The sequence below is a fragment of the Nasonia vitripennis genome, chromosome 4 (genome assembly GCF_009193385.2).
Source record: "Nasonia vitripennis strain AsymCx chromosome 4, Nvit_psr_1.1, whole genome shotgun sequence".
Taxonomy (NCBI): domain Eukaryota; kingdom Metazoa; phylum Arthropoda; class Insecta; order Hymenoptera; family Pteromalidae; genus Nasonia; species Nasonia vitripennis.
Genome location: NC_045760.1, coordinates 25,194,709 through 25,221,931, shown reverse-complemented (window position 1 = coordinate 25,221,931; position 27,223 = coordinate 25,194,709). Strand labels below are relative to the sequence as shown.

The 27,223-nt window shown below is 40.5% G+C and overlaps 2 protein-coding genes across 2 annotated transcripts in view; both read left to right on the top strand.

The window, feature by feature from the left end:
* LOC103315356 overlaps nucleotides 1-27,223 on the top strand; it is a 144,462-nt gene that overhangs the window by 101,211 nt on the left and 16,028 nt on the right. The gene's annotated exons all lie outside the window — the stretch shown is intronic.
* LOC116417414 (zinc finger BED domain-containing protein 1-like) lies at nucleotides 360-3,283 on the top strand. Its single transcript, XM_031930400.1, has 4 exons — nucleotides 360-695; nucleotides 815-1,386; nucleotides 1,458-1,515; nucleotides 1,645-3,283. The coding sequence occupies exons 1-4, from the start codon at nucleotides 644-646 to the stop codon at nucleotides 3,195-3,197; spliced, it is 2,235 nt and encodes a 744-aa protein (XP_031786260.1). The 5' UTR covers nucleotides 360-643; the 3' UTR covers nucleotides 3,198-3,283.

Here is a 27,223-nt window from a genome sequence, read left to right as displayed (position 1 = left end):
TTGCTCGTATTTTCGAGAATCTTACCACGACAGGCTTAAAGTGGAAGGTAAAACACGCAGAACTGTGTAGGGCAGATCTTCTGGCAGTTACTGCTATGGGCCAAAGTAGTGATGGGCGATTCTACTCGATTCTTTAAAAATCGACGATTATTTTCTTGGAGAATCGATTATTTCGTCGATTATTTTCGACAAGCGATTCTCGGGAATCGATTCTTTTTGAACTGAGAATCGAATCGTGTCGCACGAAAACAGGGGGGGGGGAGAGGGAATCAGTATACATATCTATATATTTTCCGTAGTCTCTGTTCTCTTTCTCTAGTCAGTTACCACTCTGAGCTGACGAGGGAGAGAGAGAGAGAGAGAGAGAGAGAGAGAGAGAAAACATCTACGTGAGTCTAACCTCTAAATCACATCTAAATCGCTTGTGTCTCGCAATAAGTGCTGTGTGCTGCCTGGGTCTGCTGACTAAACTTTTATGAACGCCGTGAAGGTAAAATGGATCAAGTGAGTATCTTAAATGCACTGGTACGTTTTAATTAATGAAAATAATTGTTTTTATTAAACTTTATTATAGATTCACTCTTGTGGATACTGCAAAGAAAAATTCAAATTGGTTGAAGCCAATAACCATGCATGCTTGAAAATGTTTCCGTCTTTTGATATTACAGATGATAAAGTTATTTATCCTCAAGATGGTAATTGTATCTACTTATTGTACAAATTTCACATAGATATCTAAATTTACGCGTATGTTCGACCGTCATAATATATTTACAATCCATTAATTAATTTTATAATTTCAAATTCCGTCCAGGACGTGGTACCACATATTACGCAAACGTACACGAAAACTATTATTCTGATCCAGTAGATTATTGTGCTACTGATGATCATAATGAAGGCAGGATGCAAGAATCGGAACCTCTGGTACCTCAAGTGGAAAAACAGACAGACAATAGCGAAAAAAATGAAGGATCTCAGAACATTACAGTACCAGAAACTCCCCAAACAGATCGAACACATGTACAAGATGATAAATCTTTTAGCTCCAAACTTCAACCAAAAAAATCAACAATTTGGATGCATATTTCAAAGGCAAAAGAAAAGGATTATTTAATATGTAATTATTGTCAAAAGCAATACAAAACATGTGGGAACACAACTAATATGTTAAAACACTTGCGAAGTGCACATCCGCTTTTTTTTGAAAACTCTAACTCTACACCACCTACAGAAACACAAACCAAAGCTGTGAAACGATCATTAGAAAACGTCGAAAACGACATTGAACCAAAAAGGAACAAATCGACTCAGTCAACTCCTTCAGCTACGATTCAGCCACTTAAACAAAATTTAAAAAGTAATACAGTAACAAAACAATCTAACGTAAGTAATAATTTATTTATCATGATTCATTTAGTTTTTTAATATCTTTTAAAAATATCTTACATTTACAGTTTATAGCAAAGCCTTGCGGAATTAAAGATGCCTTCGCTCGCATAACCTCGTTCAAAGGTAAATCAAAAATATGAATTTAATCTTCCATTTTTTCATAACATATTTACAATTTTTTATAGTATATTTACAATTTTGTATAACATATTTACAATTTTTTATAACATATTTACAATTTTTTATTTGTAGATGGTGGTTCTTCGTCGGATAAAATTTCAAACACCATTCTATACATGATCTGTAAAGATACACTGCCTGTTTCGATAGTAGAGTTTGAAGGTTTCAAGGAGTTGATAAAACTGTTGGCACCTTTATACAAGGTTCCATCAAAAAAAACGATGACCCGGAAACTTGAATCTAGGTATAACATTATGAAAGAAGCTTTTATAAAAGAATTAGAGGATGTGCCTTATTATTGTCTCACAGCTGACAATTGGACCGATTCCTCGAATCAGAGTTACATAGGTATAACAATACACTATGTAAATAACTCGGCAATGACAGGAAGAGTGCTAGGCTGCTTCCCACTTTATGAAAATCACACCTCCGAATATCTGATGAAATCAATCCAAAATATATTTGATGATTTTAAAATTAAGAAGGACAAAGTTACAGCGATGATCACCGACGGAGCGCCAAATATTAAGAAAGCTGGTATCGATTTGCTAGGTAAAGACAAACATCTTGTCTGCATCGCTCACGTGGTCTCTCACCTGTTACCCGATGCGCTTAATAATTTTAAAGAATTCAATACAATCATTGATAAAGTTAAAGCCATTGTTACTCAAATGAAGCGAAGCATACCGGCGTCGGATAAACTGAAAGAAATGCAGCTAAAGGATGGAAAAACGGAAGGAACTATTTTAAAATTGAAGCTTGATGTCCCTACTCGCTGGACCACAAAAATTGAAATGCTGGAACGATATATTTTACTAGAGCCATATATTTATAACGCAATAAATAAGTGCGAAAAGCCTCTAAACTTATTAACTAGAGAAGAGATAAGTATAGTTAAAGATATATTGCCTATTATGGAACCGATAAAAACCGTAATTACAGAGATCAGTGGCGATGATTACCCTACATGTAGTTTAATTATTCCAATCATCAATTGCATGAAGCAGAAAATCTGTTCAACAGTTCCCACAACAGAAGTAGGAGAATTATTTAAAACTAAACTACAAACTGCAATAGCAAACAGATTCAAAAACATTGAAATGTGTTCTCTTCTCGCCGTTTCAACTTTATTGGATCCGAGGTTCAAAAAAATTCACTTTAAAGACCCTTGTGCTGTTTCGTCAGCTTTAGCTCGAATACGAAAAGAGGTCGAAACAATGAAGCCAGTAGATCCTAAACCTAGACCGACAGCTGTAAATACAGTAAATTCAAATAGTATTTGGGACATACATGATAGTATTTTGGAGCAATCTCAGCAATCTACATTGTCATTTTCTGCGAGCGACACAAATATAGAAATCGAAGGGTATATCAAATTACAATTACTTTCCAGAACGGAAAACATTTTTGTGTATTGGCAAAATTTACAAGTGAATTTCCCAGTATTGAGTAAATTAGCTACACGTGTACTAGCAACGCTTGCTACAAGCGTTTCGTCGGAACGACTGTTTTCGAAAGCGGGCAATACGAAGAGAGACAGGCGGAACCGACTTACTGGTAATAGACTAAACATGCTTTTATTTTTGGGAAATTGCACGCTGGAAGAATGGTTTAAAGTGAATTAGTTTTAAGACATTCATTATGTATTTAATTAAATGTATTATATATTATATCATTGTATTATAAACATTATAATTTTATTGTCATTGTAAGTATCATCAAAAGGCATGTTACAGATGTTCGATTGTTGTGTGGTTGTGTAGAATATAATATAATTAAATTCAACAATCTAATAACACATTTCCCCAGCATTTATTAATTTTGATTTCCTGTGTAAATGTAAAAAAATGAGGTGATTTTGATTAATACTGCTTTTTACGTTTTAATAGATTATGTTTAATAGTCATAAGATACTAATAATATTTAAATGGAAAGTTATTAATTTTTATTATTTTATTTTCAGCTGTATAATATACATACATTAATGAAATGAATTCACGAGATTTTTTAAAAAGCAACTTGAAGCGAGGAATTTTACAATTTCGAAAGATTCAATCAAGTTCAAAAAGTTGAAATCAAGTGATCACGATTTTTCTTAAAATCATGTATAATATATATCCGTTTTAATAATTAAAATTTAATGTATTTTTATATACATTCATTAATAAATAACCTTATCAGTATTAATTTGATGTTCAATTAATTATTAATTGTTTAATTTTTCGCGCTACGAAAATTTGGTATCGATTCTGACATCGATACTTCGATTATTTTTGAAAATAATCGATTTTCAGAAATCGATTCTTTTGACGATTCGATTCTTTGGCATCGATACTTTTTTGAAGAATCGCCCATCACTAGGCCAAAGTATTGCCCCGTAAGTAACCTCATAAATAGCGAAGTTCTTACGTACACTTATCGGGCATTTTGTGTACATTTGCACGTTTTTTCGGGAATCTTACCACCACAGGCTTAAAGTGGAAGGTAAAACACGCAGAACTGTGTAGGGCAGATCTTCTGGCAGCTGCTGCTAAGGTTCAAAATATAGCCTCGTATGTAACCTCATCAATCGCAAAATTCATAGATTCGACAGTCTTTAAGAGGAAGGAAAAACACGTAAAACTTTATAGGGCAGATCTTCGGGCAGTTACTGCTAAGGGTAGAAGTATAGCCTCGTGAGTAACCACATAAATCGTGAAATGCTTACGTTCACTTATTGGGCTTTCTCTGTACATTTGCACGTTTTTTCGGGAATCTAACCACCACAGGCTCAAAGAGTACGGAAACATTCGCAAAACTTTATGGGTCAGATCTTCGGGCAGCTGCTGCTAAGGTTCGAAGTACAGCCTCGCAAGTAACCACATAAATCGCGATATTCTTAAGTTCACTTATCGGGCTTTTTCTATACCTTTGCACGTTTTTTTGGGAATCTTACCACAACAGGCTCAAAGTGGTCGTAGTAAAACGCAAAACTGTGTAGGGCAAATCTTTTGGCAGCTGCTGCTAAGGTTCGAAGTATTGCCTCGTAAGTAACCACGTTAATCGCGAAATTCTTAAGTTCACTTATCGGGCTTTCTCTGTACATTTGCACGTTTTTTCGGGAATCTTACCACCACAGGCTTAAAGTGGAAGGTAAAACACGCAGAACTGTGGAGGGCATATCTTCGGGCAGCTGCTGCTAAGGTTCGAAATATAGCCTCGTAAGTAACCACATAAATCGTGAAATTATTATGTTCACTTATCGGGCTTTCTCTGTACTTTTGCACGTATTTTCGAGAATCTTACCACCACAGGCTTAAAGTGGAAGTAAAACACGCAAAACTGTGTAGGGCATATCTTTGGGCAGCTGCTGCTAAGGTTCGAAGTATAGCCTCGTACGTAACCACATAAATCGCGAAATTCTTAAGTTCACTTATCGGGCATTCTCTGTACTTTTGCACGTTTTTCTGGGAATCTAACCACCACAGGTTCAAAGAGGACGGAGAAAAACGCAAAACTGAGTAGGGCAGATCTTTGGGCAGCTGCTGCTAAGGTTCGAAATATAGCCTCGTAAGTAACCCCGTTAATCGCGAAATTCTTAGATTCACATATCGGGCTTTTTCTATACCTTTGCATGTTTTTTCGGCAATCTACCCACCACAGGCTCAATAAGTACGGAAAAATACGCAAAACTTTATAGGGCAGAACTTCTGGCAGCTGCTGCTAAGGTTCGAAGTATAGCCTCGTATGTAACCACATAAATCGTGAAATGCTTAAGTCCACTTATCGGGCTTTTTCTATACCTTTGCACGTTTTTTTGGGAATCTAACCACCACAGGTTCAAAGAGGACGGGGAAAAACGCAAAACTATTTAGGGCAGATCTTTGGGCAGCTGCTGCTAGGTTCGAAGTATAGCCTCGTACGTAACCACATAAATCGCGAAATTCTTATGTTCACTTATCGGGCTTTCTCTGTACATTTGCACGATTTTTCGGGAATCTACCCACCACAGGCTCAATAAGTACGGAAAAATACGCAAAACTTTATAGGGCAGAACTTCTGGCAGCTGCTGCTAAGGTTCGAAGTATAGCCTCGTATGTAACCACATAAATCGTGAAATGCTTAAGTCCACTTATCGGGCTTTTTCTATACCTTTGCACGTTTTTTTGGGAATCTAACCACCACAGGTTCAAAGAGGACGGGGAAAAACGCAAAACTATTTAGGGCAGATCTTTGGGCAGCTGCTGCTAGGTTCGAAGTATAGCCTCGTACGTAACCACATAAATCGCGAAATTCTTATGTTCACTTATCGGGCTTTCTCTGTACATTTGCACGATTTTTCGGGAATCTAACCATCAAATATAGCCTCGTAAGTAACCTCATCAATCGCAAAATTCTTAGATTCACTTATCGGGCTTTTTCTATACCTTTGCATGTTTTTTCAAAAATCTTACTACCACAGGCTTTAAGAGGAAGGAAAAACACGCAGAACTGTGTAGGGCATATCTTCGGGCAGCTGCTGCTAAAGTTCGAAATATAGCCTCGTAAGTAACCACATAAATCGCGATATTCTTATGTTCACTTATCGGGGTTTTTCTATACCTCTGCACGTTTTTTCGGGTATCTAATCACCACAGGCTCAAAGTGGTCGTAGTAAAACGCAAAACTGTTTAGGGCAGATCTACGGGCAGTTACTGCTAAGGTTCCAAGTATAGCCTCGTAAGTAACCACATAAATCGCGATAGTCTTAAGTTCACTTATCGGGCTTTTTCTATACCTTTGCATGTTTTTTCAAAAATCTTACCACCACAGGCTTTAAGAGGAAGGAAAAACACGCAAAACTGTGTAGGGCAGATCTTCGGGCAGTTGCTGCTAAGGTTCGAAATATAGCCTCGTAAGTAACCTCATCAATCGCAAAATTCTTAGATTCACTTATTGGGCCTTTTTTATACCTTTGCATGTTTTTTCAAAAATCTTACCACCACAGGCTTTAAGAGGAAGGAAAAACACGCAAAACTTTATAGGGCAGATACTGCGAAGGTTCCACGTATAGCCTCGTAAGTAACCACATAAATCGCGATATTCTTAAGTTCGCTTATCGGGCTTTCGCTGTACTTTTACACGTATTTTCGGGAATCTACCCACCACAGGCTCAATGAGTACGGAAAAATACGCAAAACTTTATAGGGCAGATCTTCGGGCAGTTACTGCTAAGGGTCGAAGTATAGCTTCGTAAGTAACCACATAAATCGCGAAATTCTTAGGTTCACTTATCGGGCTTTTTCTGTACATTTGCACGTTTTTTCGGAAATCCTACCACCATAGGCTTAAAGTGGAAGGTAAATCACGCAGAACTGTGTATGGCAGATCTTCTGGCAGCTGCTGCTAAGGTTCGAAGTATAGCCTCGTACGTAACCACATAAATCGCGAAATTCGTAAGTTCACTTATCGGGCATTCTCTGTACTTTTGCACGTTTTTCTGGGAATCTAACCGCCACAGGTTCAAAGAGGACGGAAAAATACGCAAAATATTATAGGGCAGATCTTCGGGCAGTTACTGCTAAGGGTCGAAGTATAGCTTCGTACGTAAGCACATAAATCGCGAAATTCTTATGTTCACTTATCGGGCTTTCTCTGTACATTTGCACGATTTTTCGGGAATCTTACCACCACAGGCTTAAAGTGGAAGGTAAAACACACAGAACTGTGTAGGGCATATCTTCGGGCAGCTGCTGCTAAGGTTCGAAATATAACCTCGTAAGTATCCTCATCAATCGCAAAATTCTTAGATTCACATATCGGGCTTTTTCTATACCTTTGCATGTTTTTTCAAAAATCTTACCACCACAGGCTTTAAGAGGAAGGAAAAACACGCAAAACTTTATAGGGCAGATCTTCGGGCAGTTACTGCGAAGGTTCCACGTATAGCCTCGTAAGTAACCACATAAATCGCGATATTCTTAAGTTCACTTACCGGGCTTTCGCTGTACTTTTGCACGTATTTTCGGTAATCTACCCACCACAGGCTCAATGAGTACGGAAAAATACGCAAAATATTATAGGGCAGATCTTCGGGCAGTTACTGCTAAGGGTCGAAGTATAGCTTCGTAAGTAACCACATAAATCGCAAAATTCTTAGATTCACTTATCGGGCTTTTTCTATACCTTTGCATGTTTTTTCAAAAATCTTACCACCACAGGCTTTAAGAGGAAGGAAAAACACGCAAAACTTTATAGGGCAGATCTTCGGGCAGTTACTGCGAAGGTTCCACGTATAGCCTCGTAAGTAACCACATAAATCGCGATATTCTTAAGTTCACTTATCGGGCTTTCGCTGTACTTTTGCACGTATTTTCGGTAATCTACCCACCACAGGCTCAATGAGTACGGAAAAATACGCAAAATATTATAGGGCAGATCTTCGGGCAGTTACTGCTAAGGGTCGAAGTAGAGCCTCGTAAGTAACCACAGAAATCGCGAAATTCTTAAGTTCACTTATCGGGCTTTCTCTGCACTCTTGCACGTATTTTCGGAAATCCTACCACCACAGGCTTAAACTGGAAGGTAAAACACGCAGAACTGTGTAGGGCATATCTTCGGGCAGCTGCTGCGAAGGTTCGAAATATAACCTCGTAAGTATCCTCATCAATCGCAAAATTCTTAGATTCACTTATCGGGCTTTTTCTATACATTTGCACGTTTTTTCAAAAATCTTACCATAACAGGCTCAAAGAGGACGTAAAAAAACGCAAAACTGTGTAGGGCAGATCTTTGGGCAGTTACTGCTAAGGGCCGTAGTATATTCTCGTAAGTAACCCCGTTAATCGCGAAATTCTTAGGTTCACTTATCGGGCTTTTTCTGTACATTAGCACGTTTTTTCGGAAATCCTACCACCACAGGCTTAAACTGGAAGGTAAAACACGCAGAACTGTGTAGGGCAGATATTTGGGCAGCTGCTGCTAAGGTTCGATGTATAGCCTTGTACGTAACCACATAAATCGCGAAATTCTTAAGTTCACTTATCGGGCTTTCTCTGCACTTTTGCACGTATTTTCGGCAATCTACCCACCACAGGCTCAATAAGTACGGAAAAATACGCAAAACTTTATAGGGCAGAACTTCTGGCAGCTGCTGCTAAGGTTCGAAGTATAGCCTCGTATGTAACCACATAAATCGTGAAATTCTTAAGTTGACTTATCGGGCTTTCTCTGTACTTTTGCACGTATTTTCGGGAATCTACCTACAACAGGCTCAATGAGTACGGAACAATACGCAAAACTTTATAGGGCAGAACTTCTGGCAGCTGCTGCTAAGGTTCGAAGTATAGCCTCGTATGTAACCACATAAATCGTGAAATGCTTAAGTTCACTTATCGGGCTTTCTCTGTACATTTGCACGTTTTTTCGGGAATCTTACCACCACAGGCTTACAGTGGAAGGTAAAACACGCAGAACTGTGTAGGGCATATCTTCGGGCAGCTGCTGCTAAGGTTCGAAATATAGCCTCGTAAGTAACCTCATCAATCGCAAAATTCTTAGATTCACTTATTGGGCTTTTTCTATACCTTTGCATGTTTTTTCAAAAATCTTACCACCACAGGCTTTAAGAGGAAGGAAAAACACGCAAAGCTTTATAGGGCAGTTACTGCTATGATTCCAAGTATAGCCTCGTAAGTAACCACACAAATCGCGATATTCTTAAGTTCACTTATCGGTCTTTCTCTGTACTTTTGCACGTTTTTTCCGGAATCTTACCACCACAGGCTTAAAGTGGAAGGTAAAACACGCAGAACTGTGTAGGGCATATCTTCGGGCAGCTGCTGCTAAGGTTCGAAATATAGCCTCGTAAGTAACCTCATCAATCGCAAAATTCTTAGATTCACTTATTGGGCTTTTTCTATACCTTTGCATGTTTTTTCAAAAATCTTACCACCACAGGCTTTAAGAGGAAGGAAAAACACGCAAAACTTTATAGGGCAGATCTTCGGGCAGTTACTGCGAAGGTTCCACGTATAGCCTCGTAAGTAACCACATAAATCGCGATATTCTTAAGTTCACTTATCGGGCTTTCGCTGTACTTTTGCACGTATTTTCGGTAATCTACCCACCACAGGCTCAATGAGTACGGAAAAATACGCAAAATATTATAGGGCAGATCTTCGGGCAGTTACTGCTAAGGGTCGAAGTATAGCTTCGTAAGTAACCACATAAATCGCAAAATTCTTAGATTCACTTATCGGGCTTTTTCTATACCTTTGCATGTTTTTTCAAAAATCTTACCACCACAGGCTTTAAGAGGAAGGAAAAACACGCAAAGCTTTATAGGGCAGTTACTGCTATGATTCCAAGTATAGCCTCGTAAGTAACCACAGAAATCGCGAAATTCTTAAGTTCACTTATCGGGCTTTCCCTGCACTTTTGCACGTATTTTCGGAAATCCTACCACCACAGGCTTAAACTGGAAGGTAAAACACGCAGAACTGTGTAGGGCAGATCTTTGGGCAGCTGCTGCTAAGGTTCGATGTATAGCCTCGTAAGTAACCCCGTTAATCGCGAAATTCTTAAGTCCACTTATCGGGCTTTTTCTATACCTTTGCACGTTTTTTTGGGAATCTAACCACCACAGGTTCAAAGAGGACGGGGAAAAACGCAAAACTATTTAGGGCAGATCTTTGGGCAGCTGCTGCTAGGTTCGAAGTATAGCCTCGTACGTAACCACATAAATCGCGAAATTCTTATGTTCACTTATCGGGCTTTCTCTGTACATTTGCACGATTTTTCGGGAATCTAACCATCAAATATAGCCTCGTAAGTAACCTCATCAATCGCAAAATTCTTAGATTCACTTATCGGGCTTTTTCTATACCTTTGCATGTTTTTTCAAAAATCTTACTACCACAGGCTTTAAGAGGAAGGAAAAACACGCAGAACTGTGTAGGGCATATCTTCGGGCAGCTGCTGCTAAAGTTCGAAATATAGCCTCGTAAGTAACCACATAAATCGCGATATTCTTATGTTCACTTATCGGGGTTTTTCTATACCTCTGCACGTTTTTTCGGGTATCTAATCACCACAGGCTCAAAGTGGTCGTAGTAAAACGCAAAACTGTTTAGGGCAGATCTACGGGCAGTTACTGCTAAGGTTCCAAGTATAGCCTCGTAAGTAACCACATAAATCGCGATAGTCTTAAGTTCACTTATCGGGCTTTTTCTATACCTTTGCATGTTTTTTCAAAAATCTTACCACCACAGGCTTTAAGAGGAAGGAAAAACACGCAAAACTGTGTAGGGCAGATCTTCGGGCAGTTGCTGCTAAGGTTCGAAATATAGCCTCGTAAGTAACCTCATCAATCGCAAAATTCTTAGATTCACTTATTGGGCCTTTTTTATACCTTTGCATGTTTTTTCAAAAATCTTACCACCACAGGCTTTAAGAGGAAGGAAAAACACGCAAAACTTTATAGGGCAGATACTGCGAAGGTTCCACGTATAGCCTCGTAAGTAACCACATAAATCGCGATATTCTTAAGTTCGCTTATCGGGCTTTCGCTGTACTTTTACACGTATTTTCGGGAATCTACCCACCACAGGCTCAATGAGTACGGAAAAATACGCAAAACTTTATAGGGCAGATCTTCGGGCAGTTACTGCTAAGGGTCGAAGTATAGCTTCGTAAGTAACCACATAAATCGCGAAATTCTTAGGTTCACTTATCGGGCTTTTTCTGTACATTTGCACGTTTTTTCGGAAATCCTACCACCATAGGCTTAAAGTGGAAGGTAAATCACGCAGAACTGTGTATGGCAGATCTTCTGGCAGCTGCTGCTAAGGTTCGAAGTATAGCCTCGTACGTAACCACATAAATCGCGAAATTCGTAAGTTCACTTATCGGGCATTCTCTGTACTTTTGCACGTTTTTCTGGGAATCTAACCGCCACAGGTTCAAAGAGGACGGGGAAAAACGCAAAACTTTTTAGGGCAGATCTTTGGGCAGCTACTGCTAAGGTTCGAAGTATAGCTTCGTACGTAAGCACATAAATCGCGAAATTCTTATGTTCACTTATCGGGCTTTCTCTGTACATTTGCACGATTTTTCGGGAATCTTACCACCACAGGCTTAAAGTGGAACGTAAAACACACAGAACTGTGTAGGGCATATCTTCGGGCAGCTGCTGCTAAGGTTCGAAATATAACCTCGTAAGTATCCTCATCAATCGCAAAATTCTTAGATTCACATATCGGGCTTTTTCTATACCTTTGCATGTTTTTTCAAAAATCTTACCACCACAGGCTTTAAGAGGAAGGAAAAACACGCAAAACTTTATAGGGCAGATCTTCGGGCAGTTACTGCGAAGGTTCCACGTATAGCCTCGTAAGTAACCACATAAATCGCGATATTCTTAAGTTCACTTATCGGGCTTTCGCTGTACTTTTGCACGTATTTTCGGTAATCTACCCACCACAGGCTCAATGAGTACGGAAAAATACGCAAAATATTATAGGGCAGATCTTCGGGCAGTTACTGCTAAGGGTCGAAGTATAGCTTCGTAAGTAACCACATAAATCGCAAAATTCTTAGATTCACTTATCGGGCTTTTTCTATACCTTTGCATGTTTTTTCAAAAATCTTACCACCACAGGCTTTAAGAGGAAGGAAAAACACGCAAAACTTTATAGGGCAGATCTTCGGGCAGTTACTGCGAAGGTTCCACGTATAGCCTCGTAAGTAACCACATAAATCGCGATATTCTTAAGTTCACTTATCGGGCTTTCGCTGTACTTTTGCACGTATTTTCGGTAATCTACCCACCACAGGCTCAATGAGTACGGAAAAATACGCAAAATATTATAGGGCAGATCTTCGGGCAGTTACTGCTAAGGGTCGAAGTAGAGCCTCGTAAGTAACCACAGAAATCGCGAAATTCTTAAGTTCACTTATCGGGCTTTCTCTGCACTCTTGCACGTATTTTCGGAAATCCTACCACCACAGGCTTAAACTGGAAGGTAAAACACGCAGAACTGTGTAGGGCATATCTTCGGGCAGCTGCTGCGAAGGTTCGAAATATAACCTCGTAAGTATCCTCATCAATCGCAAAATTCTTAGATTCACTTATCGGGCTTTTTCTATACATTTGCACGTTTTTTCAAAAATCTTACCATAACAGGCTCAAAGAGGACGTAAAAAAACGCAAAACTGTGTAGGGCAGATCTTTGGGCAGTTACTGCTAAGGGCCGTAGTATATTCTCGTAAGTAACCCCGTTAATCGCGAAATTCTTAGGTTCACTTATCGGGCTTTTTCTGTACATTAGCACGTTTTTTCGGAAATCCTACCACCACAGGCTTAAACTGGAAGGTAAAACACGCAGAACTGTGTAGGGCAGATATTTGGGCAGCTGCTGCTAAGGTTCGATGTATAGCCTTGTACGTAACCACATAAATCGCGAAATTCTTAAGTTCACTTATCGGGCTTTCTCTGCACGTTTGCACGTATTTTCGGCAATCTACCCACCACAGGCTCAATAAGTACGGAAAAATACGCAAAACTTTATAGGGCAGAACTTCTGGCAGCTGCTGCTAAGGTTCGAAGTATAGCCTCGTATGTAACCACATAAATCGTGAAATTCTTAAGTTGACTTATCGGGCTTTCTCTGTACTTTTGCACGTATTTTCGGGAATCTACCTACAACAGGCTCAATGAGTACGGAACAATACGCAAAACTTTATAGGGCAGAACTTCTGGCAGCTGCTGCTAAGGTTCGAAGTATAGCCTCGTATGTAACCACATAAATCGTGAAATGCTTAAGTTCACTTATCGGGCTTTCTCTGTACATTTGCACGTTTTTTCGGGAATCTTACCACCACAGGCTTACAGTGGAAGGTAAAACACGCAGAACTGTGTAGGGCATATCTTCGGGCAGCTGCTGCTAAGGTTCGAAATATAGCCTCGTAAGTAACCTCATCAATCGCAAAATTCTTAGATTCACTTATTGGGCTTTTTCTATACCTTTGCATGTTTTTTCAAAAATCTTACCACCACAGGCTTTAAGAGGAAGGAAAAACACGCAAAGCTTTATAGGGCAGTTACTGCTATGATTCCAAGTATAGCCTCGTAAGTAACCACACAAATCGCGATATTCTTAAGTTCACTTATCGGTCTTTCTCTGTACTTTTGCACGTTTTTTCCGGAATCTTACCACCACAGGCTTAAAGTGGAAGGTAAAACACGCAGAACTGTGTAGGGCATATCTTCGGGCAGCTGCTGCTAAGGTTCGAAATATAGCCTCGTAAGTAACCTCATCAATCGCAAAATTCTTAGATTCACTTATTGGGCTTTTTCTATACCTTTGCATGTTTTTTCAAAAATCTTACCACCACAGGCTTTAAGAGGAAGGAAAAACACGCAAAACTTTATAGGGCAGATCTTCGGGCAGTTACTGCGAAGGTTCCACGTATAGCCTCGTAAGTAACCACATAAATCGCGATATTCTTAAGTTCACTTATCGGGCTTTCGCTGTACTTTTGCACGTATTTTCGGTAATCTACCCACCACAGGCTCAATGAGTACGGAAAAATACGCAAAATATTATAGGGCAGATCTTCGGGCAGTTACTGCTAAGGGTCGAAGTATAGCTTCGTAAGTAACCACATAAATCGCAAAATTCTTAGATTCACTTATCGGGCTTTTTCTATACCTTTGCATGTTTTTTCAAAAATCTTACCACCACAGGCTTTAAGAGGAAGGAAAAACACGCAAAGCTTTATAGGGCAGTTACTGCTATGATTCCAAGTATAGCCTCGTAAGTAACCACAGAAATCGCGAAATTCTTAAGTTCACTTATCGGGCTTTCCCTGCACTTTTGCACGTATTTTCGGAAATCCTACCACCACAGGCTTAAACTGGAAGGTAAAACACGCAGAACTGTGTAGGGCAGATCTTTGGGCAGCTGCTGCTAAGGTTCGATGTATAGCCTCGTAAGTAACCACATAAATTGCGAAATTCTCAGATTCACTTATCGGGCTTTTTCTATACATTTGCACGTTTTTTCAAAAATCTTACCACCACAGGCTTAAACTGGAAGGTAAAACACGCAGAGTGTGTAGGGCAGATCTTTGGGCAGCTGCTGCTAAGGTTCGATGTATAGCCTTGTACGTAACCACATAAATCGCGAAATTCTTAAGTTCACTTATCGGGCTTTCTCTGCACTTTTGCACGTATTTTCGGCAATCTACCCACCACAGGCTCAATAAGTACGGAAAAATACGCAAAACTTTATAGGGCAGAACTTCTGGCAGCTGCTGCTAAGGTTCGAAGTATAGCCTCGTATGTAACCACATAAATCGTGAAATGCTTAAGTTCACTTATCGGGCTTTCTCTGTACATTTGCACGTTTTTTCGGGAATCTTACCACCACAGGCTTACAGTGGAAGGTAAAACACGCAGAACTGTGTAGGGCATTTCTTCGGGCAGCTGCTGCTAAGGGTCGAAGTATAGCCTCGTACGTAACCACATAAATCGCGAAATTCTTATGTTCACTTATCGGGCTTTCTCTGTACATTTGCACGATTTTTCGGGAATCTAACCATCAAATATAGCCTCGTAAGTAACCTCATCAATCGCAAAATTCTTAGATTCACTTATCGGGCTTTTTCTATACCTTTGCATGTTTTTTCAAAAATCTTACCACCACAGGCTTTAAGAGGAAGGAAAAACACGCAGAACTGTGTAGGGCATATCTTCGGGCAGCTGCTGCTAAAGTTCGAAATATAGCCTCGTAAATAACCACATAAATCGCGAAATTCTTAGGTTCACTTATGGGGTTTTTTCTATACATTTGCACGTTTTTTCAAAAATCTTACCACAACAGTCTCAAAGAGGACGTAGAAAAACGCAAAACTGTGTAAGGCAGATCTTTGGGCAGTTACTGCTAAGGTCGAAGTATAGCCTCGTAAGTAACCACGTTAATAGCGAAATTCTTAAGTTCACTTATCGGGCTTTCTCTGTACATTTGCACGTTTTTTCGGGGATCTTACCACCCCAGGCTTAAAGTGGAAGATAAAACACGCAGAACTGTGTAGGGCATATCTTCGCGCAGCTGCTGCTAAGGTTCGAAATATAGCCTCGTAAGTAACCACATAAATCGTGAAATTCTTAAGTTCACTTATCGGGCATACTCTGTACATTTGCACGTTTTTTCGGGAATCTAACCACCACAGGCTCAAAGTGTACGGAAACATTCGCAAAACTGTGTAGGGCAGGTCTTCGAGCAGCTGCTGCTAAGGTTCGAAGTACAGCCCCGTAAGTAACCTTATAAATTGCGAAATTCTTAGGTTCACTTATCGGGCTTTTTCTATACCTTTGCACGTTTTTTCAAAAATCTTACCACCACAGGCTTAAAGTGGAAGGTAAAACACGCAGAACTGTGTAGGGCATATCTTCGGGCAGCTGCTGCTAAGGTTCGAAATATAGCCTCGTAAGTAACCTCATCAATCGCAAAATTCTTAGATTCACTTATTGGGCTTTTTCTATACCTTTGCATGTTTTTTCAAAAATCTTACCACCACAGGCTTTAAGAGGAAGGAAAAACACGCAAAACTTTATAGGGCAGATCTTCGGGCAGTTACTGCGAAGGTTCCACGTATAGCCTCGTAAGTAACCACATAAATCGCGATATTCTTAAGTTCACTTATCGGGCTTTCGCTGTACTTTTGCACGTATTTTCGGTAATCTACCCACCACAGGCTCAATGAGTACGGAAAAATACGCAAAATATTATAGGGCAGATCTTCGGGCAGTTACTGCTAAGGGTCGAAGTATAGCTTCGTAAGTAACCACATAAATCGCAAAATTCTTAGATTCACTTATCGGGCTTTTTCTATACCTTTGCATGTTTTTTCAAAAATCTTACCACCACAGGCTTTAAGAGGAAGGAAAAACACGCAAAGCTTTATAGGGCAGTTACTGCTATGATTCCAAGTATAGCCTCGTAAGTAACCACAGAAATCGCGAAATTCTTAAGTTCACTTATCGGGCTTTCCCTGCACTTTTGCACGTATTTTCGGAAATCCTACCACCACAGGCTTAAACTGGAAGGTAAAACACGCAGAACTGTGTAGGGCAGATCTTTGGGCAGCTGCTGCTAAGGTTCGATGTATAGCCTCGTAAGTAACCACATAAATTGCGAAATTCTCAGATTCACTTATCGGGCTTTTTCTATACATTTGCACGTTTTTTCAAAAATCTTACCACCACAGGCTTAAACTGGAAGGTAAAACACGCAGAGTGTGTAGGGCAGATCTTTGGGCAGCTGCTGCTAAGGTTCGATGTATAGCCTTGTACGTAACCACATAAATCGCGAAATTCTTAAGTTCACTTATCGGGCTTTCTCTGCACTTTTGCACGTATTTTCGGCAATCTACCCACCACAGGCTCAATAAGTACGGAAAAATACGCAAAACTTTATAGGGCAGAACTTCTGGCAGCTGCTGCTAAGGTTCGAAGTATAGCCTCGTATGTAACCACATAAATCGTGAAATGCTTAAGTTCACTTATCGGGCTTTCTCTGTACATTTGCACGTTTTTTCGGGAATCTTACCACCACAGGCTTACAGTGGAAGGTAAAACACGCAGAACTGTGTAGGGCATTTCTTCGGGCAGCTGCTGCTAAGGGTCGAAGTATAGCCTCGTACGTAACCACATAAATCGCGAAATTCTTATGTTCACTTATCGGGCTTTCTCTGTACATTTGCACGATTTTTCGGGAATCTAACCATCAAATATAGCCTCGTAAGTAACCTCATCAATCGCAAAATTCTTAGATTCACTTATCGGGCTTTTTCTATACCTTTGCATGTTTTTTCAAAAATCTTACCACCACAGGCTTTAAGAGGAAGGAAAAACACGCAAAACTGTGTAGGGCAGATCTTCGGGCAGTTGCTGCTAAGGTTCGAAATATAGCCTCGTAAGTAACCTCATCAATCGCAAAATTCTTAGATTCACTTATTGGGCCTTTTTTATACCTTTGCATGTTTTTTCAAAAATCTTACCACCACAGGCTTTAAGAGGAAGGAAAAACACGCAAAACTTTATAGGGCAGATACTGCGAAGGTTCCACGTATAGCCTCGTAAGTAACCACATAAATCGCGATATTCTTAAGTTCGCTTATCGGGCTTTCGCTGTACTTTTACACGTATTTTCGGGAATCTACCCACCACAGGCTCAATGAGTACGGAAAAATACGCAAAACTTTATAGGGCAGATCTTCGGGCAGTTACTGCTAAGGGTCGAAGTATAGCTTCGTAAGTAACCACATAAATCGCGAAATTCTTAGGTTCACTTATCGGGCTTTTTCTGTACATTTGCACGTTTTTTCGGAAATCCTACCACCATAGGCTTAAAGTGGAAGGTAAATCACGCAGAACTGTGTATGGCAGATCTTCTGGCAGCTGCTGCTAAGGTTCGAAGTATAGCCTCGTACGTAACCACATAAATCGCGAAATTCGTAAGTTCACTTATCGGGCATTCTCTGTACTTTTGCACGTTTTTCTGGGAATCTAACCGCCACAGGTTCAAAGAGGACGGGGAAAAACGCAAAACTTTTTAGGGCAGATCTTTGGGCAGCTACTGCTAAGGTTCGAAGTATAGCTTCGTACGTAAGCACATAAATCGCGAAATTCTTATGTTCACTTATCGGGCTTTCTCTGTACATTTGCACGATTTTTCGGGAATCTTACCACCACAGGCTTAAAGTGGAACGTAAAACACACAGAACTGTGTAGGGCATATCTTCGGGCAGCTGCTGCTAAGGTTCGAAATATAACCTCGTAAGTATCCTCATCAATCGCAAAATTCTTAGATTCACATATCGGGCTTTTTCTATACCTTTGCATGTTTTTTCAAAAATCTTACCACCACAGGCTTTAAGAGGAAGGAAAAACACGCAAAACTTTATAGGGCAGATCTTCGGGCAGTTACTGCGAAGGTTCCACGTATAGCCTCGTAAGTAACCACATAAATCGCGATATTCTTAAGTTCACTTATCGGGCTTTCGCTGTACTTTTGCACGTATTTTCGGTAATCTACCCACCACAGGCTCAATGAGTACGGAAAAATACGCAAAATATTATAGGGCAGATCTTCGGGCAGTTACTGCTAAGGGTCGAAGTATAGCTTCGTAAGTAACCACATAAATCGCAAAATTCTTAGATTCACTTATCGGGCTTTTTCTATACCTTTGCATGTTTTTTCAAAAATCTTACCACCACAGGCTTTAAGAGGAAGGAAAAACACGCAAAACTTTATAGGGCAGATCTTCGGGCAGTTACTGCGAAGGTTCCACGTATAGCCTCGTAAGTAACCACATAAATCGCGATATTCTTAAGTTCACTTATCGGGCTTTCGCTGTACTTTTGCACGTATTTTCGGTAATCTACCCACCACAGGCTCAATGAGTACGGAAAAATACGCAAAATATTATAGGGCAGATCTTCGGGCAGTTACTGCTAAGGGTCGAAGTAGAGCCTCGTAAGTAACCACAGAAATCGCGAAATTCTTAAGTTCACTTATCGGGCTTTCTCTGCACTCTTGCACGTATTTTCGGAAATCCTACCACCACAGGCTTAAACTGGAAGGTAAAACACGCAGAACTGTGTAGGGCATATCTTCGGGCAGCTGCTGCGAAGGTTCGAAATATAACCTCGTAAGTATCCTCATCAATCGCAAAATTCTTAGATTCACTTATCGGGCTTTTTCTATACATTTGCACGTTTTTTCAAAAATCTTACCATAACAGGCTCAAAGAGGACGTAAAAAAACGCAAAACTGTGTAGGGCAGATCTTTGGGCAGTTACTGCTAAGGGCCGTAGTATATTCTCGTAAGTAACCCCGTTAATCGCGAAATTCTTAGGTTCACTTATCGGGCTTTTTCTGTACATTAGCACGTTTTTTCGGAAATCCTACCACCACAGGCTTAAACTGGAAGGTAAAACACGCAGAACTGTGTAGGGCAGATATTTGGGCAGCTGCTGCTAAGGTTCGATGTATAGCCTTGTACGTAACCACATAAATCGCGAAATTCTTAAGTTCACTTATCGGGCTTTCTCTGCACGTTTGCACGTATTTTCGGCAATCTACCCACCACAGGCTCAATAAGTACGGAAAAATACGCAAAACTTTATAGGGCAGAACTTCTGGCAGCTGCTGCTAAGGTTCGAAGTATAGCCTCGTATGTAACCACATAAATCGTGAAATTCTTAAGTTGACTTATCGGGCTTTCTCTGTACTTTTGCACGTATTTTCGGGAATCTACCTACAACAGGCTCAATGAGTACGGAACAATACGCAAAACTTTATAGGGCAGAACTTCTGGCAGCTGCTGCTAAGGTTCGAAGTATAGCCTCGTATGTAACCACATAAATCGTGAAATGCTTAAGTTCACTTATCGGGCTTTCTCTGTACATTTGCACGTTTTTTCGGGAATCTTACCACCACAGGCTTACAGTGGAAGGTAAAACACGCAGAACTGTGTAGGGCATATCTTCGGGCAGCTGCTGCTAAGGTTCGAAATATAGCCTCGTAAGTAACCTCATCAATCGCAAAATTCTTAGATTCACTTATTGGGCTTTTTCTATACCTTTGCATGTTTTTTCAAAAATCTTACCACCACAGGCTTTAAGAGGAAGGAAAAACACGCAAAGCTTTATAGGGCAGTTACTGCTATGATTCCAAGTATAGCCTCGTAAGTAACCACACAAATCGCGATATTCTTAAGTTCACTTATCGGTCTTTCTCTGTACTTTTGCACGTTTTTTCCGGAATCTTACCACCACAGGCTTAAAGTGGAAGGTAAAACACGCAGAACTGTGTAGGGCATATCTTCGGGCAGCTGCTGCTAAGGTTCGAAATATAGCCTCGTAAGTAACCTCATCAATCGCAAAATTCTTAGATTCACTTATTGGGCTTTTTCTATACCTTTGCATGTTTTTTCAAAAATCTTACCACCACAGGCTTTAAGAGGAAGGAAAAACACGCAAAACTTTATAGGGCAGATCTTCGGGCAGTTACTGCGAAGGTTCCACGTATAGCCTCGTAAGTAACCACATAAATCGCGATATTCTTAAGTTCACTTATCGGGCTTTCGCTGTACTTTTGCACGTATTTTCGGTAATCTACCCACCACAGGCTCAATGAGTACGGAAAAATACGCAAAATATTATAGGGCAGATCTTCGGGCAGTTACTGCTAAGGGTCGAAGTATAGCTTCGTAAGTAACCACATAAATCGCAAAATTCTTAGATTCACTTATCGGGCTTTTTCTATACCTTTGCATGTTTTTTCAAAATCTTACCACCACAGGCTTTAAGAGGAAGGAAAAACACGCAAAGCTTTATAGGGCAGTTACTGCTATGATTCCAAGTATAGCCTCGTAAGTAACCACAGAAATCGCGAAATTCTTAAGTTCACTTATCGGGCTTTCCCTGCACTTTTGCACGTATTTTCGGAAATCCTACCACCACAGGCTTAAACTGGAAGGTAAAACACGCAGAACTGTGTAGGGCAGATCTTTGGGCAGCTGCTGCTAAGGTTCGATGTATAGCCTCGTAAGTAACCACATAAATTGCGAAATTCTCAGATTCACTTATCGGGCTTTTTCTATACATTTGCACGTTTTTTCAAAAATCTTACCACCACAGGCTTAAACTGGAAGGTAAAACACGCAGAGTGTGTAGGGCAGATCTTTGGGCAGCTGCTGCTAAGGTTCGATGTATAGCCTTGTACGTAACCACATAAATCGCGAAATTCTTAAGTTCACTTATCGGGCTTTCTCTGCACTTTTGCACGTATTTTCGGCAATCTACCCACCACAGGCTCAATAAGTACGGAAAAATACGCAAAACTTTATAGGGCAGAACTTCTGGCAGCTGCTGCTAAGGTTCGAAGTATAGCCTCGTATGTAACCACATAAATCGTGAAATGCTTAAGTTCACTTATCGGGCTTTCTCTGTACATTTGCACGTTTTTTCGGGAATCTTACCACCACAGGCTTACAGTGGAAGGTAAAACACGCAGAACTGTGTAGGGCATTTCTTCGGGCAGCTGCTGCTAAGGGTCGAAGTATAGCCTCGTACGTAACCACATAAATCGCGAAATTCTTATGTTCACTTATCGGGCTTTCTCTGTACATTTGCACGATTTTTCGGGAATCTAACCATCAAATATAGCCTCGTAAGTAACCTCATCAATCGCAAAATTCTTAGATTCACTTATCGGGCTTTTTCTATACCTTTGCATGTTTTTTCAAAAATCTTACCACCACAGGCTTTAAGAGGAAGGAAAAACACGCAGAACTGTGTAGGGCATATCTTCGGGCAGCTGCTGCTAAAGTTCGAAATATAGCCTCGTAAATAACCACATAAATCGCGAAATTCTTAGGTTCACTTATGGGGTTTTTTCTATACATTTGCACGTTTTTTCAAAAATCTTACCACAACAGTCTCAAAGAGGACGTAGAAAAACGCAAAACTGTGTAAGGCAGATCTTTGGGCAGTTACTGCTAAGGTCGAAGTATAGCCTCGTAAGTAACCACGTTAATAGCGAAATTCTTAAGTTCACTTATCGGGCTTTCTCTGTACATTTGCACGTTTTTTCGGGGATCTTACCACCCAGGCTTAAAGTGGAAGATAAAACACGCAGAACTGTGTAGGGCATATCTTCGCGCAGCTGCTGCTAAGGTTCGAAATATAGCCTCGTAAGTAACCACATAAATCGTGAAATTCTTAAGTTCACTTATCGGGCATACTCTGTACATTTGCACGTTTTTTCGGGAATCTAACCACCACAGGCTCAAAGTGTACGGAAACATTCGCAAAACTGTGTAGGGCAGGTCTTCGAGCAGCTGCTGCTAAGGTTCGAAGTACAGCCCCGTAAGTAACCTTATAAATTGCGAAATTCTTAGGTTCACTTATCGGGCTTTTTCTATACCTTTGCACGTTTTTTCAAAAATCTTACCACCACAGGCTTAAAGTGGAAGGTAAAACACGCAGAACTGTGTAGGGCATATCTTCGGGCAGCTGCTGCTAAGGTTCGAAATATAGCCTCGTAAGTAACCTCATCAATCGCAAAATTCTTAGATTCACTTATTGGGCTTTTTCTATACCTTTGCATGTTTTTTCAAAAATCTTACCACCACAGGCTTTAAGAGGAAGGAAAAACACGCAAAACTTTATAGGGCAGATCTTCGGGCAGTTACTGCGAAGGTTCCACGTATAGCCTCGTAAGTAACCACATAAATCGCGATATTCTTAAGTTCACTTATCGGGCTTTCGCTGTACTTTTGCACGTATTTTCGGTAATCTACCCACCACAGGCTCAATGAGTACGGAAAAATACGCAAAATATTATAGGGCAGATCTTCGGGCAGTTACTGCTAAGGGTCGAAGTATAGCTTCGTAAGTAACCACATAAATCGCAAAATTCTTAGATTCACTTATCGGGCTTTTTCTATACCTTTGCATGTTTTTTCAAAAATCTTACCACCACAGGCTTTAAGAGGAAGGAAAAACACGCAAAGCTTTATAGGGCAGTTACTGCTATGATTCCAAGTATAGCCTCGTAAGTAACCACAGAAATCGCGAAATTCTTAAGTTCACTTATCGGGCTTTCCCTGCACTTTTGCACGTATTTTCGGAAATCCTACCACCACAGGCTTAAACTGGAAGGTAAAACACGCAGAACTGTGTAGGGCAGATCTTTGGGCAGCTGCTGCTAAGGTTCGATGTATAGCCTCGTAAGTAACCACATAAATTGCGAAATTCTCAGATTCACTTATCGGGCTTTTTCTATACATTTGCACGTTTTTTCAAAAATCTTACCACCACAGGCTTAAACTGGAAGGTAAAACACGCAGAGTGTGTAGGGCAGATCTTTGGGCAGCTGCTGCTAAGGTTCGATGTATAGCCTTGTACGTAACCACATAAATCGCGAAATTCTTAAGTTCACTTATCGGGCTTTCTCTGCACTTTTGCACGTATTTTCGGCAATCTACCCACCACAGGCTCAATAAGTACGGAAAAATACGCAAAACTTTATAGGGCAGAACTTCTGGCAGCTGCTGCTAAGGTTCGAAGTATAGCCTCGTATGTAACCACATAAATCGTGAAATGCTTAAGTTCACTTATCGGGCTTTCTCTGTACATTTGCACGTTTTTTCGGGAATCTTACCACCACAGGCTTACAGTGGAAGGTAAAACACGCAGAACTGTGTAGGGCATTTCTTCGGGCAGCTGCTGCTAAGGGTCGAAGTATAGCCTCGTACGTAACCACATAAATCGCGAAATTCTTATGTTCACTTATCGGGCTTTCTCTGTACATTTGCACGATTTTTCGGGAATCTAACCATCAAATATAGCCTCGTAAGTAACCTCATCAATCGCAAAATTCTTAGATTCACTTATCGGGCTTTTTCTATACCTTTGCATGTTTTTTCAAAAATCTTACCACCACAGGCTTTAAGAGGAAGGAAAAACACGCAGAACTGTGTAGGGCATATCTTCGGGCAGCTGCTGCTAAAGTTCGAAATATAGCCTCGTAAATAACCACATAAATCGCGAAATTCTTAGGTTCACTTATGGGGTTTTTTCTATACATTTGCACGTTTTTTCAAAAATCTTACCACAACAGTCTCAAAGAGGACGTAGAAAAACGCAAAACTGTGTAAGGCAGATCTTTGGGCAGTTACTGCTAAGGTCGAAGTATAGCCTCGTAAGTAACCACGTTAATAGCGAAATTCTTAAGTTCACTTATCGGGCTTTCTCTGTACATTTGCACGTTTTTTCGGGGATCTTACCACCCCAGGCTTAAAGTGGAAGATAAAACACGCAGAACTGTGTAGGGCATATCTTCGCGCAGCTGCTGCTAAGGTTCGAAATATAGCCTCGTAAGTAACCACATAAATCGTGAAATTCTTAAGTTCACTTATCGGGCATACTCTGTACATTTGCACGTTTTTTCGGGAATCTAACCACCACAGGCTCAAAGTGTACGGAAACATTCGCAAAACTGTGTAGGGCAGGTCTTCGAGCAGCTGCTGCTAAGGTTCGAAGTACAGCCCCGTAAGTAACCTTATAAATTGCGAAATTCTTAGGTTCACTTATCGGGCTTTTTCTATACCTTTGCACGTTTTTTCAAAAATCTTACCACCACAGGCTTAAAGTGGAAGGTAAAACACGCAGAACTGTGTAGGGCATATCTTCGGGCAGCTGCTGCTAAGGTTCGAAATATAGCCTCGTAAGTAACCTCATCAATCGCAAAATTCTTAGATTCACTTATTGGGCTTTTTCTATACCTTTGCATGTTTTTTCAAAAATCTTACCACCACAGGCTTTAAGAGGAAGGAAAAACACGCAAAACTTTATAGGGCAGATCTTCGGGCAGTTACTGCGAAGGTTCCACGTATAGCCTCGTAAGTAACCACATAAATCGCGATATTCTTAAGTTCACTTATCGGGCTTTCGCTGTACTTTTGCACGTATTTTCGGTAATCTACCCACCACAGGCTCAATGAGTACGGAAAAATACGCAAAATATTATAGGGCAGATCTTCGGGCAGTTACTGCTAAGGGTCGAAGTATAGCTTCGTAAGTAACCACATAAATCGCAAAATTCTTAGATTCACTTATCGGGCTTTTTCTATACCTTTGCATGTTTTTTCAAAAATCTTACCACCACAGGCTTTAAGAGGAAGGAAAAACACGCAAAGCTTTATAGGGCAGTTACTGCTATGATTCCAAGTATAGCCTCGTAAGTAACCACAGAAATCGCGAAATTCTTAAGTTCACTTATCGGGCTTTCCCTGCACTTTTGCACGTATTTTCGGAAATCCTACCACCACAGGCTTAAACTGGAAGGTAAAACACGCAGAACTGTGTAGGGCAGATCTTTGGGCAGCTGCTGCTAAGGTTCGATGTATAGCCTCGTAAGTAACCACATAAATTGCGAAATTCTCAGATTCACTTATCGGGCTTTTTCTATACATTTGCACGTTTTTTCAAAAATCTTACCACCACAGGCTTAAACTGGAAGGTAAAACACGCAGAGTGTGTAGGGCAGATCTTTGGGCAGCTGCTGCTAAGGTTCGATGTATAGCCTTGTACGTAACCACATAAATCGCGAAATTCTTAAGTTCACTTATCGGGCTTTCTCTGCACTTTTGCACGTATTTTCGGCAATCTACCCACCACAGGCTCAATAAGTACGGAAAAATACGCAAAACTTTATAGGGCAGAACTTCTGGCAGCTGCTGCTAAGGTTCGAAGTATAGCCTCGTATGTAACCACATAAATCGTGAAATGCTTAAGTTCACTTATCGGGCTTTCTCTGTACATTTGCACGTTTTTTCGGGAATCTTACCACCACAGGCTTACAGTGGAAGGTAAAACACGCAGAACTGTGTAGGGCATTTCTTCGGGCAGCTGCTGCTAAGGGTCGAAGTATAGCCTCGTACGTAACCACATAAATCGCGAAATTCTTATGTTCACTTATCGGGCTTTCTCTGTACATTTGCACGATTTTTCGGGAATCTAACCATCAAATATAGCCTCGTAAGTAACCTCATCAATCGCAAAATTCTTAGATTCACTTATCGGGCTTTTTCTATACCTTTGCATGTTTTTTCAAAAATCTTACCACCACAGGCTTTAAGAGGAAGGAAAAACACGCAAAACTGTGTAGGGCAGATCTTCGGGCAGTTGCTGCTAAGGTTCGAAATATAGCCTCGTAAGTAACCTCATCAATCGCAAAATTCTTAGATTCACTTATTGGGCCTTTTTTATACCTTTGCATGTTTTTTCAAAAATCTTACCACCACAGGCTTTAAGAGGAAGGAAAAACACGCAAAACTTTATAGGGCAGATACTGCGAAGGTTCCACGTATAGCCTCGTAAGTAACCACATAAATCGCGATATTCTTAAGTTCGCTTATCGGGCTTTCGCTGTACTTTTACACGTATTTTCGGGAATCTACCCACCACAGGCTCAATGAGTACGGAAAAATACGCAAAACTTTATAGGGCAGATCTTCGGGCAGTTACTGCTAAGGGTCGAAGTATAGCTTCGTAAGTAACCACATAAATCGCGAAATTCTTAGGTTCACTTATCGGGCTTTTTCTGTACATTTGCACGTTTTTTCGGAAATCCTACCACCATAGGCTTAAAGTGGAAGGTAAATCACGCAGAACTGTGTATGGCAGATCTTCTGGCAGCTGCTGCTAAGGTTCGAAGTATAGCCTCGTACGTAACCACATAAATCGCGAAATTCGTAAGTTCACTTATCGGGCTTTTTCTGTACTTTTGCACGTTTTTCTGGGAATCTAACCGCCACAGGTTCAAAGAGGACGGGGAAAAACGCAAAACTTTTTAGGGCAGATCTTTGGGCAGCTACTGCTAAGGTTCGAAGTATAGCTTCGTACGTAAGCACATAAATCGCGAAATTCTTATGTTCACTTATCGGGCTTTCTCTGTACATTTGCACGATTTTTCGGGAATCTTACCACCACAGGCTTAAAGTGGAACGTAAAACACACAGAACTGTGTAGGGCATATCTTCGGGCAGCTGCTGCTAAGGTTCGAAATATAACCTCGTAAGTATCCTCATCAATCGCAAAATTCTTAGATTCACA